The 19,517-nt window shown below is 43.6% G+C and overlaps 1 protein-coding gene across 3 annotated transcripts; it reads right to left on the bottom strand.

The window, feature by feature from the left end:
* Positions 1 to 269: 269 nt before the first annotated feature.
* Positions 270 to 17,034, bottom strand: CRK (CRK proto-oncogene, adaptor protein). Of its 3 annotated transcripts, XM_066563411.1 has the most exons (4): positions 16,719 to 17,034; positions 9,110 to 9,645; positions 6,279 to 6,383; positions 270 to 3,543 (listed from the first exon to the last, which is right to left on the bottom strand). In XM_066563411.1, exons 1-4 carry the CDS (start codon positions 16,960 to 16,962, stop codon positions 3,406 to 3,408), a joined length of 1,023 nt encoding a protein of 340 aa, XP_066419508.1. In that variant the 5' UTR covers positions 16,963 to 17,034; the 3' UTR covers positions 270 to 3,405. The 3 variants fall into 3 exon arrangements, with proteins under 3 accessions (XP_066419508.1, XP_066419506.1, XP_066419507.1); XM_066563409.1 differs by lacking the exon at positions 6,279 to 6,383; XM_066563410.1 differs by lacking the exon at positions 6,279 to 6,383 and having other exon boundaries at positions 3,432 to 3,543; positions 9,280 to 9,645.
* Positions 17,035 to 19,517: the final 2,483 nt, after the last annotated feature.

The following is a 19,517-nucleotide window of genomic DNA, read 5'->3' as shown; positions in this document are numbered from 1 at the left end:
TTAATATTCCTCTCAAGTTTGGTTTTTTTAATGAGAATATACATTTCCCCCAACCCCTTGACTCATTTAATTACAGAAAGTCACCTTCTTTTAGAAAAAGCCATATTTTATTGTTTGATAAGTTAATTTAGTTACCTTGGTTTGTCTTATTTCTCTAGTGCTGTGTTTAATGATTTTCATACTAACATGGCCAATTAAAAATGGCCACACCCCCTCTATTTTTAATAATTACATGCAAGTACTCCAAGAACTGATTGAGAATGACTGAGTCAAAGTTTTGGCTATACTTTTATTTACTTCACGTACTATGAACATATACATTACATGCTACAAAAAAATAAAAAAGGACTTTAACTGTCAAGAAAGTGGATAGTGTTATAATACAATGGCACATGTTCATATTTTTCTCCAAACAGGTTTGGTTAGAATCCTTCCCCAAAACCATTAACAAAAAGGAAGTGTTTTGCTCTTAAAGATGATTAGAAATCTTTGCATTATTAACAAATACAATTCAAACAGATTAACAAGATTTAACCAGGTCATATATTAGTAAAAAGGCAGGGGCTTACCAAAATGAAATATATATTAAAAAACCATAGCAGCCAGTTGTACTTTTTAGTGTGATATAACGTGTAAATGCACCAGAAGAACACAGTGTAATTGAGCATTCTGCTTTCATGGTGTATTTCTAGAAATGATTATTCTAGTTCTAACACCTGCCTATGCACAAGAGACCAAAACCACAGCCAAGGAAGAGACAAAAGATTGTGACCAACATTCTGAGCAATGATTTTTTTGCACGCATTGGGAGAAGGGAGGGAACAAATAGAAGAGGATAAACAAAGGCCACAAAAGGATTTCCTCTACATGTTCATGGACATGGGTTCTACCTATTTCCCTTGAAGACCCTGACAAGTTGAAATGTCTATTTTGTCCAAATTCATACTCCTTTCTATCACCTATAAAACAAAATCACATTTCAGCTTAGAACTGAAGAGTGGGAAACAGTTGCAATAATGTATCAGTCAGCTAAAAATGCTTGAGAAGAACTTGGGGTTCTAGTGTAACAGCAGCTATTAAGACTCCTCTAGTTTCCTTATTTTGCTCTTTCAAAGTGTACAAATATTCACAATTTATACAATCTTAACAAAACCACATCTACAAAGTTTGCAGGGAACTTGCTAGTTAATTCAATTAATGTCTTTTGTATTAAAAAGGCAAGGTTTGCATAATAAAACTTCCAGAAAAATTATCTTTTGGTATCTGAATTCCTGATTGGAAAGGTAGAAATATATGGGCTTTCATTAACTGCAATTGGCAAAAATACTTCAGAACAGTGTCACTCTAATGACACAGTGTTTATTATGTTCCTTTTGCAATACCTGAAGACAAACATAAGCATATATGGGCAACTGAAAAACTCAGTTTTAAGTCTGTTATTTAGAGTGCAGCTGAACAGTTACAGTGAATATCAAGATCAGAGGAAAACAACAAATCAGCCTTAAAGACCCTGATAAGTTACAGAACCTAGAGTTAGTTTCACAATTTTTTCCCCTCAAAGTAAATTTTGTACTAAGCTAGAAGAGCTCCCACAATCACTGGCACGTCACCCTAACCAGAATAGCAATCCAAGGTAGAACAGAGCTGCAATTCCTTGTTTCCATTCTTACCCCACTGTCCCTGCTGTCAGTTTTTGATTTTAATCCTCAGTAGTGCTCATGAGACTGGTGATGGACAAGTGTGATCAACGTTAGTCCACAGAATTAATGAGTGCCCATAACCTGAACATTACTCAGACTTGCTGATGGATTAGTTTTGAAGTAAAACAACTAGTACTTAAATAGAACAGAAATATTATCATTTCCAGCATGTTACAGAGTTCTGAGGTAAAGTGTTACCAGTATTGTTGTAGGGTCGATGCCTTGCAGCAAAGGCCTTGGCAGCACATGCAACCCATGAGCCTTGGGGTCACACGGGTCTGAAGCAACCAAACCCACCAGTTTCAGTTTGATACTATTTAGAAAAACCCTTCTGCATGGATTATACTGTAGTCAAAGTTACAAAATTTAGTTTGGTCACCAGAGTGCTGTGCTTGGAAAGCAACCCAGGGTACAGGCAAGGGAGAGTTATTTCAGTGTTTAATTTCAGTTTACAAAACTTACTAAATCCATTCTGATTTATATTAGAGAAAACCAGATAATTAGAAGAACAGACTAAAAAACAACCATCAAGCAGTACATAATACTGCCTACTCAATGCACTGATTTTCATCATGAGCTAGGAAGCCATATTTACTCTATTATGCCTTTTGAGAATCAATCCAGAAGCACACAATTATTTTCCATTAGTTTATTAAAAATAAAATCCTCATGAGTTCACTATCAAATATTTTACAGATGGGAATTAAACCAGAAGAGTCCCCAGACTGTCTTTAAAATAAAACTAATATTTGGTTTGTCAGTTCACCGTGCTTGACACTGATTTGTACTGTAACAGTATTGTACAATATTGAAGAATTCCAGAAAAATTAAACTAGCCCTACACAATTTAATTTTATTGGAAAGCAGTGTCAATATTTTAGTATATTTAGTGAATCAAACACTGCTTTAAAGCTACGTATTAAAGTGCTATGCACGTATTTTTCAGCACTGATATGGAGGTTTACACTTCCATAAGCCTTGTATTTGTGGATAAAAGGAGATACTGTGTGTTAATAAAAATCTTAAATTAAAATCAGCTGCTATGTTTGAAGCATCAACAGTACTGAAGAAATCAATCTAGTGTCCACAAGCTTCTAGAATTCTGAGGTTGATTGGATCTGTCATTTACCATGGAAATGGTAAGGATCTGTAAATCATAAGGCTGTGCCCAGCGGGCCCTGCCTCAGTTTGTGCTGTGCACAGCTAACTGATCATGCAGAGCCTTTCTAGGACAGAGAACCAGGATGGAAGAAAACACGGAGAGAGCTCCAGGAGAAATTTGTGAAATTTCTATCAAGGTATTGAATTGTCTACGGTTGATCTTCATTGCCTGAGGAAGAAGCAACATAAGCAATGGGCCCGGAGAGAGCTGTAAATGTTCTCTGAACACCTACAGCACTGCTTTCTCCAGCTGCTGCTGCTGGAAGGTCCAGGCTGCCATGCACGTGGACATAAGCAGGCATTACAACCTCTAATCATGGCCTAGTTCTGCCACTGGACACACGAGTTATCTACTGTCGTACCCTGAATTACACGACCCTTGCTTAAGGAATGGTGGTGTTGAGTCCCAGGGGTTTGCAGGTTATCAGAATGCTTATCCAAGCAATACCACTTGCAGCGTCGGTCCGAGCTTAGTCTTGATGGCATCTGCAATAAAAACAAGTTGAGATTGTTCCCATCTATAAGAGCAACTGTTGAGCCACACTCAGCTGAAGTCCTCGTCAGGATTCTGTTGATCCAGCAGACGGACGTGTGTGAATGGAAAGTGACCACGTCTGCCATTACATTCTCCTTCCCACTGACCACTCATGTTAATCTTTGTGACCTTTACCAGCTCACCGACCTGTGGGGTAAGAAATAAACACGTTACAAACCAGAAATGCAGGCAGGATCAGCTGCCACCCCTCCCTGGTGTGCTTCACCCACGTGCACCAGATACACACCCATAAAAAGCAGCTTTAGTCCAGACATTGTCTGTCCCCAATGCCATTCACTCCAAGAAAGTATATAAAGAACTGTGTCTAAATCAGGTGAGAACCACCTGAACTGAAGAGTCAGTAATCCAAAACCAATCTTTCCAAGTGCTCCTGGGACCTGCCATAGGTGCTATCCTGATAAACGTGCCTTGCTGGGCTGGGACTCCATGCAGAGCCTCAGAAAGCAAGGCACGTCCATTCCTACTTGCACCTGGACCAAGTGGACACTAATCTGCAAGCTCAACTGCTCTTTAGTTTTGGAAAAGTTTCCACTTCTCAAGTTGGAAAGTGGAGGATCTCTCTCTCTTCACAGATTATAACAAGTGTGTAAAGTGCCATAAGGCTGCTCTGTTCTTGCTCTGGACATCCAGAGTCAGCCACTACCAAAGGCAAAGCCAGATGGCATTCCAGGCTTTCCCAGCATGGATTTCTCAGAGAAATAAATCCCACTGAATCACAGAATTGTTTAGGTTGGAAAAGATCTTCAGGGTCAGAGTCCAACCATTAACTCAGCACTGCCAAGTCCAGCACTCATGGGAATAGTAAAGACAACAGATGCCTCTCCCACTTGCCCAGGAACACATCTCCTATTCTAATCTCCACCCTAATATTGCCAGCACCAATTCCAAAGGCACCCTCTATCATCCCCCTGTGACACAGGGACAAACTGCACAGCCACAGCAGGCCCTTCCCCAGGGCTGTGCAGGTAGTTCAAACCAGGACACGAGTCTAGGTGTGATCAGTGCCCAGCTCTGCTCATATTGAAGGGTACTTAATGAAGTGGCAGGCACACAGCCCGAGGAAGCACAGTGTACATTGTAAGGACACTCACTGCAGAGTTCATGAATGCACCACTGAGAAGCTGTCTACCCATTCTACCCCTCTGCAGAATTTTATCAATAATCTGATTTACGAGTAAGGCACAACGGTTTTTAGAGTTCTTCCCACATCACAGATGGAGGATGCTTTTGGGATAGATAGACTCTATTTTCTTTCACTAATACTGTAAATAAACTCTGAGGGTGTGGCCAAAGGCCTCGCTGCATTTCATCCAGAAATTCCCTGAATATAGAGTTATAGTTTACACAGATGCTCATCACTGTGTTCCAAATCCATCCAGAACACAACCTCATTATTTGCACTTTCCAGGCAGCCAACAAAGAACAAGGAAAACAATTTCAGATGTTACCAATCTCCATTAACTTTACAGGTTTTAATCACTTGAAATCTTTTGCCAGAACAGCTTTTAACAGTTCATAAATTCAACTCCTTTCATGGACATTTAATTAAGCTTCCCATACCTCTCATGATTACTTATCTGGTAATGAGAGGTCCATTGGGACTCTTGCTGTAGCTTTATTTTGCCTTTTGTAGTCATTAGTATAGACATTTTAATGAATCATATTTTGAAGAAAATCCTCTTATGTATTAGCTACAGGCAAAAAGGAAGCCTTCCTCCAGTTCTGAATGCAAGCTTCAGCTCTTTAGGAATTTAATCATGCAGTTTGTGTAATTTTGCTACTGCTAATAACCACTGGGGGGTTGTACCAAAAAAACACTCTGCTGACCAAAACAATACATCAGCTATAATTTAACAAGGATAAGATTCAATGTGACAATACTAGAAGTGGAAAATCTGATTTCCTAATCACAGCCATTACCAGAACAACGTCCCAGATAACTTCAAACTGCTTCAGACCTGGATGTAATCTACAGATCAGCCCTCACCAGAGCAGTGTTTAACCTCCAGCCCACTGGGAAGGGAAAAGCCCCACTTGCACTGGTTTGCAGAATGTTGGCCTTTGCTCTATCACACCCTAATTAGTGTTCATTAGGGTTTATCTTGGATGCCTCACAATAAACTCACCTGCAAAAGGTGGGTCCAACAGAGCAATGACACAGCTACACTATGGGATGCTTGTGAGCTCCCCAGCTCCCTGAGCATCCTGGAGCTGCTTTTTGGTTCCAGGGGTGTTTCAGGGTCACTGCAGCCAAGGACACTCAACTATGAACTCCCTTACTGTACAGAGCTACACCTGAAAGCTGCTTTTCAGTAATTGTTCAATGAGGAGAGACCTCTGAGATCAAATATTCCTTTCTTGCCAGTAATTTCATTTAGCAGACACACTGATACAGTTTTTATTCCCATTTCATTTATGTATATAAACCTTCTCATTCATTCTTACATATCTACCTATAAATCTTTACAAGTGTCAAAGCAGGACTAACTCTAAGCAAGCATGAACCATTTCACAAATGCTGACTTAATAAAATGGCTCCATTAGAGCCTGACTAACTGAAAGATCTTTCTAGATCTGCTTCAAACCTCTGCCTAGTAAGCTGTATTTCAACCACTCTCCTGCAGACACTATAGAGAACCCTTCCAAAAATTACTTATTATTACAAGTGCTGAAGTTTTAAAACCTTTAGGCTAGGAGTGGATGCTGTCTCAGAATTCTCCTCACTTTCAGCATTGATTTATGGCAACATTAGTCCATAGTGCATCATCCCACCAAGCACAGCACCTCAGGAACAACACTGTACCCTGCTAGAAAGCCAGCTTTGTCTCAGTCTTCATCAGAAGCTTTACAACTAAATATACCCCATATGCTTCAAAGCAAAACTGAAGGTTCAAGTGAAGACTTCTGTATGCTGTGGTTTTATTCCAAGTACTCCTCTTTGGTGAGGTCAAGGTGGCAGAGTTCTGCTACTGTTACAAAGAAAAAAAATAAATCGATCGATCTCAGAGTCATTCACCACACAGATCTTCCCTTTTCCTCCTCTATTTTCTCTTAAAATAGACTGCAAACTCCTTGCATAGGTCCAGTTACATGCAAAATAAATGTTAACTTCTGCTGAATCTTTTCTCCATAATAGAGCACAGACTTCATTAGAACATCATCTGCTCTGATCCTCCTTCCCTGAACTCTTCAAAAGCATGTCAGGCTTAAAATAACAGAACAGCACAGATATTCTGTTTGCAGTTTGGGCAAAAACTGTTTGATGTTAAGAATCTATTTTTCTAAGAGAAGCAGTGGGATCCACCCCCTCCCATGAATATTGCCAGATTTAAGGATAAGAGTTTTCATTTGGAAAGAATCCCACTTGCTGTATTTATAAAGAGGTCTGGGCAAAAATGGCCTGATAAGATTTACATAATGCTCTCTACTAAGTTATCTAAGAAAGAGATCTCTAAATAAACAGAGAAGGAACACCATGAAGTGAAAGGGAATGTGGAGAAAGGAGACAACAAGAGACAGCACTTTGATAGACAGGATGAAGGAAAACTTGGTGAAAATGAAGTGCATATTGCTTTTTTTCCTGTACAGACATTGAAAGCAACTCAGTAACATTGTGATTGGAAGTGATAAAAGCTGCAAAGCTTTGAAGGCCACTAGAAGCAGTGATAAATGGCTCACTTTTTAAAACTACACGTTTGCAATATTACATACAGAATGAAGAACCACAAGTGCTATTGCATTTCTTAAATGGAGAGCAAGACAGGAATATAATACCCTAACCAAGAGGGCCAAGGTGTCAACTGATAAATATTGAAGTAGTTTTAAGAGGCCCACAAAGGCCATTTCTGGACATCAGAAATCTCCTGTGGTCACACAGCCAAGCTGAGCTGACACTTCTCAGCTCCCTCTCCCAAATCCTTCAGCTACTCAGCCTTTCCCATCAGTTAGTAAAAGACTCTAGAGGTGTAAGGCAGCTCAGAAAAGAGAGGTGCTACCCACAAAACTGCTCTTCCTACAGCACAGCACTCTTGCCAGATCATGTGAGTTTTGGTGAAGAGGATTGAACTAACCCAAGATCAGCCCTGGCACCCACAAGCTGCTCTCCAGCGTGGAAAGCATTTCCTTTCACTCTAAGTTGCTTATGGTCTGGATTAGCAGCATTTCCTCACCCTCCCTGTTTCACTCCATGCTCCCAAATCCTGCACTGGGCAGCAGTGTGGGGCTCTTTAGTGAAATAAAGTGTGAAGTTAAGGCTTAAGAAAATGCAAAATTCAGAAAGAAAGCCAAAAGGTTTTGCTAAATATGCCCCAACAGTATCCAGAGGCTGAAAACCAATCTAACATCTGGTAATTACAACAGCCTGCATTCAGGAATGTTGCCAAGCTCCAGGAGGTACCTGGGTGGAAAGGGTGAGAAAAAGGGAAAGAGACAGCATTTTAACCTTTATGAGAGTTTGAAGGGTAAAAATCCTCACATTTCCCCAAAATCTCCTGAGTTTACATCAATTTCTATACCTAAACCTAAAATTATTCAGCCCTGTAACAGAATGTGTAGCAACTCAGAGTGTATTTCCTACCTACATGGGAGAGATTTCACATCTGCCAGCTGCACATCAGTTACCCATCTGCAGCATGTGCTGCACCAGACACACACCCACAGCTGCCAGATGCCTGAAGTCCTGGAGTGCCCCCTGTGCTATGCACAATTACACAAAGTATTTGAGAGTGCAGAGGAGATGCTCTGACTCAGCACAGAAACTGCTTTTTCCCAAGTACTTAAAATGTTATATAAACAGGAAGTCAATTAGGTATCAGGAAATTCCAGAGCCTCTAGCTCAAAGAAAGCCTAGATTAAAGGATACAATTTACATATCCCAAGGCAAAGGTCTGCCACAGGGAATACCTTAGTCTCAATTTCCTCAAGTGTAACTTGGGGAGGACTATCTGATGTGGAGAGATAGAGCACTCCAGACACCTTTTTAAGAGGAAAAAAGAGAAATCAAAAAGGGCCTGTGCAATGACTTGATCCTGTCAGGAAGTGAATCAACCTGGGGAAACCTCAGTGCTTTACTACATACTCTGCTCCATCAATCACTGCTTTATACCAGACTAACAAACTGTGGTGTGAACTGTAAAATGCTCCTGCCTCAAACCTAAACCCAAAGTAATCTGCTTGAGGTGATGTTACAATTAAATTCTATGTGTGATCATCATCTCAGTCCAGGTAATTTCAGAGTGTACCAATGTTTCTACTGATTGCTTTAAAACTGCTGACACATTGGGGAGAAAAAAATACCCAACACAACACAAACCAACAAACAACCCAGCACACCTTGAACAGATTGTGGTGAGGCACACAACAGCAAACACAGGTTCAGACACACCATTTATGAGCTGCTCCCTCTCCCTCCCCCCAAAATAAACATTTCAGAACTGAAAACATGGATGGGGAAACACTTATGTTAGTGATGGCTGACAACAGACACGATACTGGTTCAGTAACCTAATAATAATCAACAATAATTTAATTTACAAGTGACTCGAGTCACTCGTTTGATCCATAACTTATTAATGACGACATAAAACCAGCACAACAAAGCTTTTCCCTTTCTCATTCCTCCAAAACTAGCACGTGAGCGAAAGGGAAATCCCTTGAACAGATCTCTTCCTTCTAAATTTTGCCCATTATGTACCTCCAAAGCCAAGGCTGTCTTGTCGTAGGCATTAGGGACTCGCTTCTGGATAACCCGGGCATAAATAGGGCCATTCTGGAGGTTAGGGAGCGGAGTGTTGATGCTGGGCTGGGCATAGGGCCCTGGCTCCGGCCCACCCAGTGGTTGTGGGTGGGAACTATCCTGGTTACCTCCAATCAGAGTGGGGACTGAAGCAGAGGAAGGTCTATACTTCTCGACGTAAGGAACGGGTATCATTCCCCTCTTCCCTTCGCTGTCTTCTGCGTTCCACCACTGCTCTTCAGGCTTATCCCGGATTCTCAGGATGTCTCCTTTCTTAAAGGGGAGGTCTTCCTCATCATTGCCATTAAAGTCAAAGAGGGCTCGCACATACTCGGCCTCCTCCTGCCTGAGGATGACCCCGCTGTTCTGCCTCGAGCGCGAAACGGGTTCTATCAAGGTTGTAGTGTCCAAATAGTGAATTTTGTAGAATTCCAGTAAAGATGGCAAAGAATCAAACTCTTGGTCACCTATTCGAAATCTGGTGGGATTCGACCCTGAAAAGAGAAGGCAACATGTCAAGGAGAGCATTAAAACTACAAATCAAACCTTTGAGAAGACAAATATATTTAAACAGAAGTATTTCAACACCGAATTTGATCACCATGACATCATATTCAGCTTTTCTGAGTATTTTCAATCAAAGGCAGCACTATCATGATCATGAGTACAGGTTGTTTTAAAAAGATTTTGTCAAGGAAGGAAAAGAGAAATTCTTTGGCACCACCAAACTTCCCAAATTATGATAAAAATATCTTTGTTTCTTTCAGTATTATATGGACCCAACAGATGAAAATGCCCAATACATTAGGGTTTCTCAGGAGCCTGTACAATTCTCCTGTTTTATACTCTAAATATAGGAAGTAAATTTTGGTACCATTTCAAGAAAATTATTTTTTTTAACTCTCTTCTGCTGTTCAGATCTATTTCCAAAGAACAACACTGCAACGATGCTCATTTACCTGTTGTAACACCTTGGGTTAAAGGCATGGACACTACAGAAAACTGCTTTGCACGGCAGCAACAACTGATGTCAATGAGCAAATAAAGTTATTTTTCATTTTGATAAAAGGTACCAGAAAAGAAAATTATCTCCATTCTATGCAATGTAAAGCAACAACCTATATTTTCATAACAGGTATGACTCAGCCTTTTAATCTCAAGTCTTGTAGCTTCTTTGCCATGTTTGTCAGATGGAGCCTAAGGTATAAATCCAAACCTCAAATACATTGGAATACAGATGATGTTCACATCCAAGCCATTACAAGCATCACTACAACTGCAGAATATCCATTTCCAATCTGTGTGCTGTGCTTTTTTTCCATTTTATGTTCTTCAGGCTCAGCTAGGGAAAAACACACACACGATGTTCTATTTCCACCATGCCCCATGCCATCAGTTATGGGAAGAACTGGGGAAGGCTGGGGGAAGGGAGTGCAGATGACAAGATTTATACTTTAATGAGTAACTCTTTTAGCAAGACAGAGATGCTTACTTTGCAAGTCTGTTTTCTCTGCAGGGAATATCTAACAGTCCCAAGCCTTAGCTCTGGAGCACAAAGCTAGCAGAATCTTTCAAGCTGTCACTGATCCAAAACTCCCTGCAAAGTAGCACTGTCAGCATGGAAAGCCAATGTTACAACAAGTTCTTTCAGGAGAGCAGAAAGGGGTTCTAACAGAGAAAAGGGCAGATTCAATAAGAGCAACACCCGAGAAATGAGTTCTGAAGTATCCTGAAGGAACAGGAGCATTAGTGGAGCTGCTTAAAGGAAATTCGAAGGAGCAGAACTAAGTCATTGGAAAAAGCATGTCTGCATGCTTTAACAGCTCTGAAAGGCTCTCTAAAGAAATGAATACAAACACAGTGAGCCAAAATCCAAAAGCAATAGCCTTGAAAAACTGCAAAAAAAACCCCCTCAAACTGGCATCACCAGAGATAAAGGAAGTTAATGTAATTATCAGTGAGAAAAGCGAGCCCAGCATGGGAAGAGAATGAAGAATCCATCATATTCTCCCACAGTGTAGTGCTGAGAGGATGCAAAACCCCCTCAACTTTTGTTGCTGAGATGCAACTTAGAGCTCTAGACTTGGCCAGAACCCTGGAATTCCATCCCAGTGGCACTGTCAGCTCTGTGGGCTCACAGGACAGGAATTGTGGCTGGACAGGCAGCAATGCCTGCACCACTTCAGAACAGCTCAGTGGAAAACAGAATCTGGGAATGCTGCACTTCACTAGAGGTAGAAGTGGGAACACATCAGGTCTCAGACCAACCTGGTGACAGAAACATGCACAAATATCCAGCACTATTTTACCTTTAGCTTTAAGATCAAAACTTGACATCTGAGCAAAAAGAAAAAGTCATAGGAACTTTAGGAGCAGAGCAGCAAAGCTCTTTGCAACCCATATGGAGAAGACTGAGTCTCAGGGAAGTTCAGTGACATGGAACTTATTTCACATGACAGAAACAGAGATCCTGAAACACCAATTTACCTCAGTGAAACCTGCTACAAGCTGACTCAGCCAGGGGGCTGAGCTCTGTCAGCAATGTGGGACTCACTGAAAAATCTTCACAGGTCACAGGAAATGAGCAGTTCATCAGTAACATTCATCAGCCTGGTCAATCTTCAATCTTCACCAGCATGAACAAGGCATTTTGGAGTGTCTTTTTTTTTTTTTTTTTTGCTTTGGAACAGGTCCACCCTCTTGAATTAATGCACAACAGCCTGAGGGACCTGCCAAGAGTACCTGAATACAAGTTGGACTTTAAGAAGAAAAGTCCTCTGGAACATTATGTACAGAGAAGGAGTGACAGAAATCACTGGACTGAATCCTGGAAAATCAGATCCTAAGAGGTGTTTTGCACAGCTGAACAACAGCCAGGGGACACAGACCCTCCAAACTCTGGGATCAGAAAGATCAATGCACTCCTTGAAGGGACAGAGAGAAAAGAATCAGAAAGGAGAGATGTCACCCTCCCAAAGAGCACACTGCCAGAAAACCACGTGCACTTCTGATGCTTTTCTTTTTAAAAATGTATGGCAGCTACAGAAGATCTAGAACAAGAAATCTAAAAACTTAATCTAAATTAATCATCAATTAATATAAAGGCAGCAATCTCATAATCATCTGGAGAACTTAAATAGAAGACTCCTAAAATTTAGCTAAAACAGGCATTAAAAGGTCAACATAGTTCAAAGTCACAGGTGGTAAAATGCAGACTCCACCTTCCCAAGCAAGGGGAAAATCTTCCATCAGTTTAAATCTTTTGTGGATCTTCTTCAGCTACAATGACCCAAGTGATGTTCACATGCAGTGGGGAAATGATTCCAGTCCCTACAGGCTCTTGACTTTTGTCATTCCCAGGTATAATGAAATTCACAGATTAACAGATTTCAGAGGAATTCTTCAGCCTCTTCTTTGAACTGTGACACTGCTCATACCTGCAGGCCAATGGAATAATTCAGGCAAGATCTAACACAAGAAAAAGTTACAGCAACAAAGTGAGTGGGGTTTTTTGGGAATAAGAGCAGTTTTCCTTCATACTCCTGGGATTCCCCTGGAAGGCACAAGGCTGAGCAGCAGAGTGTGCACATCTTCTGAGGGCTCCCAGGAAGAGCACGAGCATGGACAGGTGAGTCCCTTGTCACTGCCTGTGAAACCTGGGACACTGGAGTACTGGAAATTCTCTTTCTGCAGCCTGGCACAGCTGAACAAGAGTTGCTCAGGGAGTACCTCCACCACCAGCACTGCTCAGCTGAGCAAGATGAACTTTTTGAATGAGAAGCACAAAGGGCTGAATATCCTCTTTCTTCCTTACTCCATCTTACTAACGTAACTCCACCATCTCAGGATGCCACAAAAGGTGAGGAAAGAGTTAAAATCCAAAGGGTTCCACAACTGAAGAGAGTCTCAAACCTGGCTTATATCAGTTCTCTGTTTATGATGCACATTCCCTCCTGTCACAACCCTCTGACACTGAGCTGCCTTTGTGTCAGTCTGGGGAAAAGTGCTGGTGTGTGCTTTAAATATTGTCCAGATCCTGGGGATCTGGGCTATAAACCACCCAATATTCTGCTGGTTGGGCAGGTGGTGAAACCACAGAGACACTTCTCACCTTCTCAGACACCTCAGGGGGTTTGCATTTCTTCCTTCACTCCAATTGTTAGTGTCAACAGGGAGTTTTCTCTTTATTCCCAAGCTTTGGAAACTCTTCCTTCACGGAAATACAGGTCTTTATTTTTACATCTAGTTTTATTCTGTAAGGGTGGCTCCCTTTCCCAATTCAGAGTGTGTTTAGGGCCAGAAAAGCTGCTCTTATCAGCAGTAAGACACCCAATGATGTAAGCCACTTCCTCGTGGAGCAGATGGGAACTGGGCTCTGAAGGCACCACATTCCAGCCCTTGTGCTTCCCCCACCCCCACAGGGACACCTTTTTTCCTTCTTCTCAAGTACCTTCCTACTCATGCTGAGCAGAACAAATAAACCCCAGGAACACCCTATAAAAACATAAAACTCTATTGAGTGGAAGAGCTCTGAGCACACCAGGAAAACATTCACTGAGGAGTTACACTCATTTCTGATCACTGCAGTCATCATTTACAGATCACAGGATAACAGCAGATGTCTAATACAGGCACTTTCTAAAGTTACAACTAGCTTGCATTTAAATATATTTTTATCCCAATATAAAAATGAAAATAAAACCAAAACCCAAGCATCAGAGTTAAACCACTCTGCTCACACATGCCTAAAGCCACTTCAGCCAGGGCTAGGTGTGGGTATCATTCTGTAAGGACTCTGTGATTCCAGGAAGTTCAGTCACAATGGAGGGGATTTAGAAAAATTCAATTCACAATCATGTTCTTAAAACTCCTAACTGTGAAAACATCCATTTCTGCATTTTAGCAGTTATATTTGTCTACTTCAGACAGACAAATTTAAAAACATTAAGGCTTCTATCTCTGTAATGCTGCATTCTCAACAGAGAGCATTTCTAACTTTAGGTATTTCAGGCATTTTTTAGTGCATATCACACATTTTTACCCCAAGCCTCCATGTCACATCATAAATACATGATACATTAAATATTTCCTCTGCTGTCCATCATCATGCTAATGCCTGCATGGGGCACTTTGTCTTCTTTGGGATTTCTTTAGCCATTACTGTGATACTTCATCACAAAGTATCCATTTCCACTGAAAACAGAATGTTTTTCTTTCCCATAATTCAGTGATTTATCCTATTTTTAACATCATTAAAACATTCCAGGAAGATATAAAAAACTCTGTTCAATTATTTTTTCTTTGTTATGTTGAAAAATCACCTGCAAGAAGTTAGAAACTGCAGCATCAGTCAAAAGGTCAATTTAACAAAGAGTTTGCAACTTCACTTTCTACTTCAGAAATCAAAGAAGGTATCATGTTTTTGTGATATTGTGGTTTTTAGGGAAGCCAGAGCTCCTCATCTCATTCATTCTGTGCTGAGGCTTCCCTGTCCCTGAGAGCAGCCAGGAATTTCACAGACACTGAGCCCAACACAAATCAACCCAAGAACCCAACCTGGAGTATTCAAATTTCCCAGAGAGACCTGTGCATTTGCCAAACAATAAAATGCTAAAAAATTTATACCATACTAAAATATAGTAATTTTGTTTTTCCTAATGTTTTAACTTGGCCACAGTAAACAAGCAGGACAATTTGCAAACATTTAACTCTTTTCACTGCATTAGCTTCCCTACCCAAACACGGAATCATCTTCAATCTTCTGCTGTTTTCACCTCCCTTGCACTGCAGAACAACCTCCCACTTATTTTCTTCTGGAAGAGCACCTTAATTACACTTGGAGTATAATTCAATATACACCTCCCCAGCACCTTCTTTGGTTGGAGTGTGAAGACAGCAGTATCAGCATGGAGGCATGATTTAATTAAAATTACTGAAATCAGCGTGGGAGTGTCTGTAGTGCAGGAGATGCATCACCCCTCCCCAGAACCTCCAGGGGACAAATAAAAAGGAGACCAACCAAAACATAATTATACTTTTCCAGATATATTAAGCCTACTGTGGCACCAGCTTACACAGCTACTCTTTTAAAAAAGAAGAGAATTACAAGGTACTTCATGATTTTAACCAAAGCCAGCCCACAGAATGCCACAAAATGTCACTGAGCTTAGGATGAACACAAGAGAAAAGTCAGGATGGCTGTACTGAAGTGATGCCACTGTTTTTCCAGAGATGAGTTGCTCCCCAAAAAACAAGTGCCCAGAAGTGACAGGCACTCATGACCCAGTGTTTTTTACTGTCTTTAAAATCCAATGAGGTTGGATTCACAACGAAGCATCCTGGTGACTGACTCTGCTCTACACAACACCAGCCATCCTTGTCAGCAATTACAGCAGCACACACGGAGCAACAGGAGCCCACCCCATTCTGACCCCCACAGCAGCAATAAATTCCACTTCCAGCTGAATTCAGCCACCTTTAACTTCTACCTGTGGAGCTCTGTAACCTGAGTGCACTGTGCAGCTCCAGGAGGTTCCTGGCATAAACAGGATGAGTTTAGACTTTCCCCAATTTTCCAATCTGAAATGCTTCCCCTGTGTGACAGTGCAAACCTACTGGCACTAATCTTGTTTTCTCTCAGATTATCTCCTCAGTCAAACACTCTGTGCAGAGACTGAAAAATAAAACAGGTCTTGTTACATCTTTCCACAACTAGTCTCCTATTCCACCCACAGACCTGCACGAGAGTGTCTCTATCTACTTTCTGCCAAACAAGTTCACCAAATATTTTATTACACAGGTTTACTATAATTAAAAATGATCTAGTGGCTCCTTGCAGAGATGCCAATCACACATCCAAATCATTTTGCAAGGATTAATATCCAAACTCGAGCAGTTCCAGCACCAACTTCCCTAATTCCCACAGGAGGGACACCAGTGCCTTTGGACTGCACGTTCTGACACATCCACGGGTTCTGCACTGCTGGGGTTTACTTGGACTAAACAGCAAAAATTCTGCTTCTCCCTCTGGCACAATCGGCAGTGTTACACTTCAGCATGTTGTTTTCATTATTATATGTTCAGCTGATGAGAAATAATATCAAACTTCTCCTTTCAAGGGGAAAGAAACTGAACTTCACATCTGATTTCAAGAAACCACTGCCTTTACATCCTGAGGAGTTCCCACCACTCAAACTCGAACTCAGCCTCCCCGATACCGCAAAACTGCCTTGTCAGAAGTCAGACTTTGGGGATGACACTTCCACAGAACCACCTCCCGGCTGAGATGACACGGAAAATCTATGAATTATCGCTAAGGGGGTCAGGAAAACAAAGAGGTGCGAGGCTGGAGCCGCGGGATGCCCAACTCCAGGACGCTGAATTTCATGTGGCACAGGACGGCAGATGCGGACAGTCGGCTCTGCTCGGGCAGCGGCCCCAGCTCCGAACGCGGCTTAACTCCACCACAAAGCGCTCCAGCCTGCGAACACCGCCCGGGCGCCCAGCGGAGCCGCCCCGGCTGCCCTGCGCGGGGCTGCGGGCACCGCCGGCCCTGGGGGTCACTCACCCGGGGCCCCGGGGCCCTCGCCGCCGGCCCGCCGGGCTCCCGCCGGCCCCAGGCTGTTGACGATGTAGTGCGAGACGCGGGAGCTCTCGGACACCGACAGCACGAAGTCGCCGGGGATGGTGCTCGAGTCGCGCACCAGGAAGGTGCCGTGGCGCTGCCCCTGTAGCAGCGAGACGGCCTCGACGCGGCTCAGCCGGCCCCAGTACCAGCTCGCCCGGTCCTCGGAGTCGAACTGCCCGGCCATGGGGGCCGCGCTCCTCCCCCGCCCGCGGCCGCCGCCGCCGCCCGCGGAGCCGCTCAAAATGGCGGCCCCGGCCCTGACCTCACCTACCGGACGTGACCGCACGCGGCGAGCCGTGACGTCATCTCCCCGCGCGGGCGGGGTCGGTGTGAGGGCGGCTGGGAGGGGGAGGCGGGAGCGGTCGGTGAATCCCGGCAATCCCGGCGATCCCGGCATCGGTGGGGCTGGGACACACCGCTGCAATCAGCGAGTCCGGCCCGGGACCGAACACCGCCTTCTTAACCAGACCGGAGTGCCGCGTCCGGTCGTTTCTTGAACACCTCCAAGCGCGGTGACTCCGCCACATCCCTGGGCAGCCTTTCCAATGTCTGCTGACCTTCTCTGGGAAGAAGTTCCTCTTGATGCCCAGCCTTAACCTCCCCTGACACAGCTTGAGGCCGTTTCCCCTCGTCCTGTCCCTTATTCCTTGGGAGCAGAGCCCGACCCCCACCTGGCTCCAGCCTCCCTTCCAGCAGTTGTGGAGAGCCAGAAGGTTCCTCCTCCTTTTCTCTAGGCTCAGCTCTCCTGGCTCACTCAGCCTCTCCTGGTGCTCCAGCTCTGTTCCCTTCTCTGGTCACGCTCCAGCCCCTCATTGTCCTTCCTGAACTGAGGGGACACAGTTCTCAAATGTGGCCTTACAAATGCCCAGCACAGGGGGACAATCTCTTCCCTGGCCCTGCTGCCACACCGTTCCTTGCCTACAAAGATGGGGAAGAGTCTGGAGAGAAAGCCTCACGAGAATGGACTGGGGACACTTGGTTTGTTCAGCAGGGAGAAGAGGAGACTGAGGTCAGACCTCACTGTGGTCTTCAACATCCTTCTGAGGGACAGCACCAACCTCTGCTCTGGGACCAGGGACAGGACCTGAGGGAACAGCAGGAGCTGTGCCAGGGCAGGTTGGATTTTAGGAAAAAGTTCTTCCCCAGAGGTTGCTGGGCACTGCCCAGGCTCCCCAGGAAATGGTCCCAGCCCCAAGGCTGCCAGAACTCCAGGAATGTTTGGACAACACTGCCAGGGATGCTCTGGGATTGTTGGGATGTTTGTGCAGGGCCAGGAGTTGCAATAGATGATCCTTGTGGGTCCCTCTAGCTCAGTATATTGTGTATATTTTCATCTAGACATTGAAGGCTGCAGCTCACTGTGTTTTCCTTCAGGGCTGTGCCAGCAGCTTCTCTCCTCATCCTGCCAGCCACATATTCCCACCCCATGGCTGTGCCAGCACAGCTGCTTTCATGGGAGTGCACACTGAATTGGGCCAACGAGCTGTTCTGGGTTAAAAATAGCCCTGTGAAAGAAAAAGTTTTGTAGTTCACTGACTGCAGTACCACAAAGGTCTGCAACAGCAAAGAGCTTAAGTTCCACTGGTGTCACAGAGGAACCATGTGTGTGTGGGCATGCACAAATTAAGAGTTATATTTGTGAAAACAAAGCAATATTTACCACTTTTAGACTGTTCTCCAAGATCTCTTAAATGCCAGAGTAATATCTGTCAATGTGTGTAGAATCCTGCTCCAGCTCTGCTCAGTTCTTTGAGCTTTTTTCCAGAAAGGAATGTGTTTTTTCAACTGTGTGGTCTCCATTTGGCAGCACTTGCATAAACAATGTTAGAGCACAACTGTCCCTGACTGTGAGGGTGCTGTGCTCCTCCCTGCATCCAAAACCCTGCTTCTTTTAGGGCCCTGTAGCTGTGTCCTGGATGGGACTCTGGCATTGTGTCAGGTTACCAGGGCTGTACTAACCTCCACAATATCCCAGTGAGAAAATATTCTGTCTTACAGGTGGGGAGCCTGTGGTTCATCAAATCCATAAGAAAACACCAGGTGCTTGATTTCAGCCTCACAAATAAACATCCTTCCTCTGCTGATGCTGTTCTCTCTCCAGATGGACTGGAGCTAGGAGGAGCCCTGATCCATTTGGAAGGCAGTCCCAGTTTCCCTGGTGATGTGTGGGGTGTGCTGGCCAGCTGCAGGGATAGCACACACACTTCCATGGGTTTTTCACAGGTTTGAAATGCTGTAGATCATTGCTGAGAGCCCAGGACGGCAGGAGAGTTAAATCATATCCTCAGGAACACGTGTCCTTTCTGCTCAGTGTTCACAGACCACAAACAAACAAATCAACCAATACTTTATTAGGGCAAAATTCACCATTTTTCTGACTCCTACCAGACCACTGCAAAAAAGTCTATTTTTTTTGCAGACTGTTGTTTTTTTCCCCTCCCTCCCCGGTCCCCATCTCCCGTTTTCAGCCGATCCCAAAACTGCGGGAATTGGTGTTTTCCATCAGGTTTTGGTTTTGGTTTTCACTCACGTTGGGAATTCTATTGTATGAGCTCTCTCTGGTGGTCAAAGCCGGAAAACCAATGATGCTCCTGCCCTAAATCGCTCCCGTGGGTGTTTTTAGGCTGGAATGATTTCATAGGATCTTGGATTAGTTTGGGTTAGAAGGGACCTCGCAGATCATCCAGGTCCGACCCCGAGCCATGGACAGGGACACCTCCATTAGGGCAGAGCTCCATC

The sequence above is a fragment of the Molothrus aeneus genome, chromosome 20 (assembly GCF_037042795.1).
Source record: "Molothrus aeneus isolate 106 chromosome 20, BPBGC_Maene_1.0, whole genome shotgun sequence".
Lineage (NCBI taxonomy): Eukaryota > Metazoa > Chordata > Aves > Passeriformes > Icteridae > Molothrus > Molothrus aeneus.
This window is presented reverse-complemented; position numbering and strand designations above follow the sequence as displayed.

What these genes read in the sequence shown, in the direction of transcription:
- CRK (XM_066563411.1), bottom strand. Translation starts at nt 16,962, where the DNA reads ATGGCCGGGCAGTTCGACTCCGAGGACCGGGCGAGCTGGTACTGGGGC. An exon ending in AGACAGCCTTGGCTTTGGAG is followed by an intron (nt 6,384 to 9,109) that starts GTACATAATGGG and finishes TTGTAACAGTAG; the next exon opens with CAGAACTCTGCCACCTTGAC. An exon ending in TTTGCTTTGAAGCATATGGG is followed by an intron (nt 3,544 to 6,278) that starts GTATATTTAGTT and finishes CTTACCCCACAG; the next exon opens with GTCGGTGAGCTGGTAAAGGT.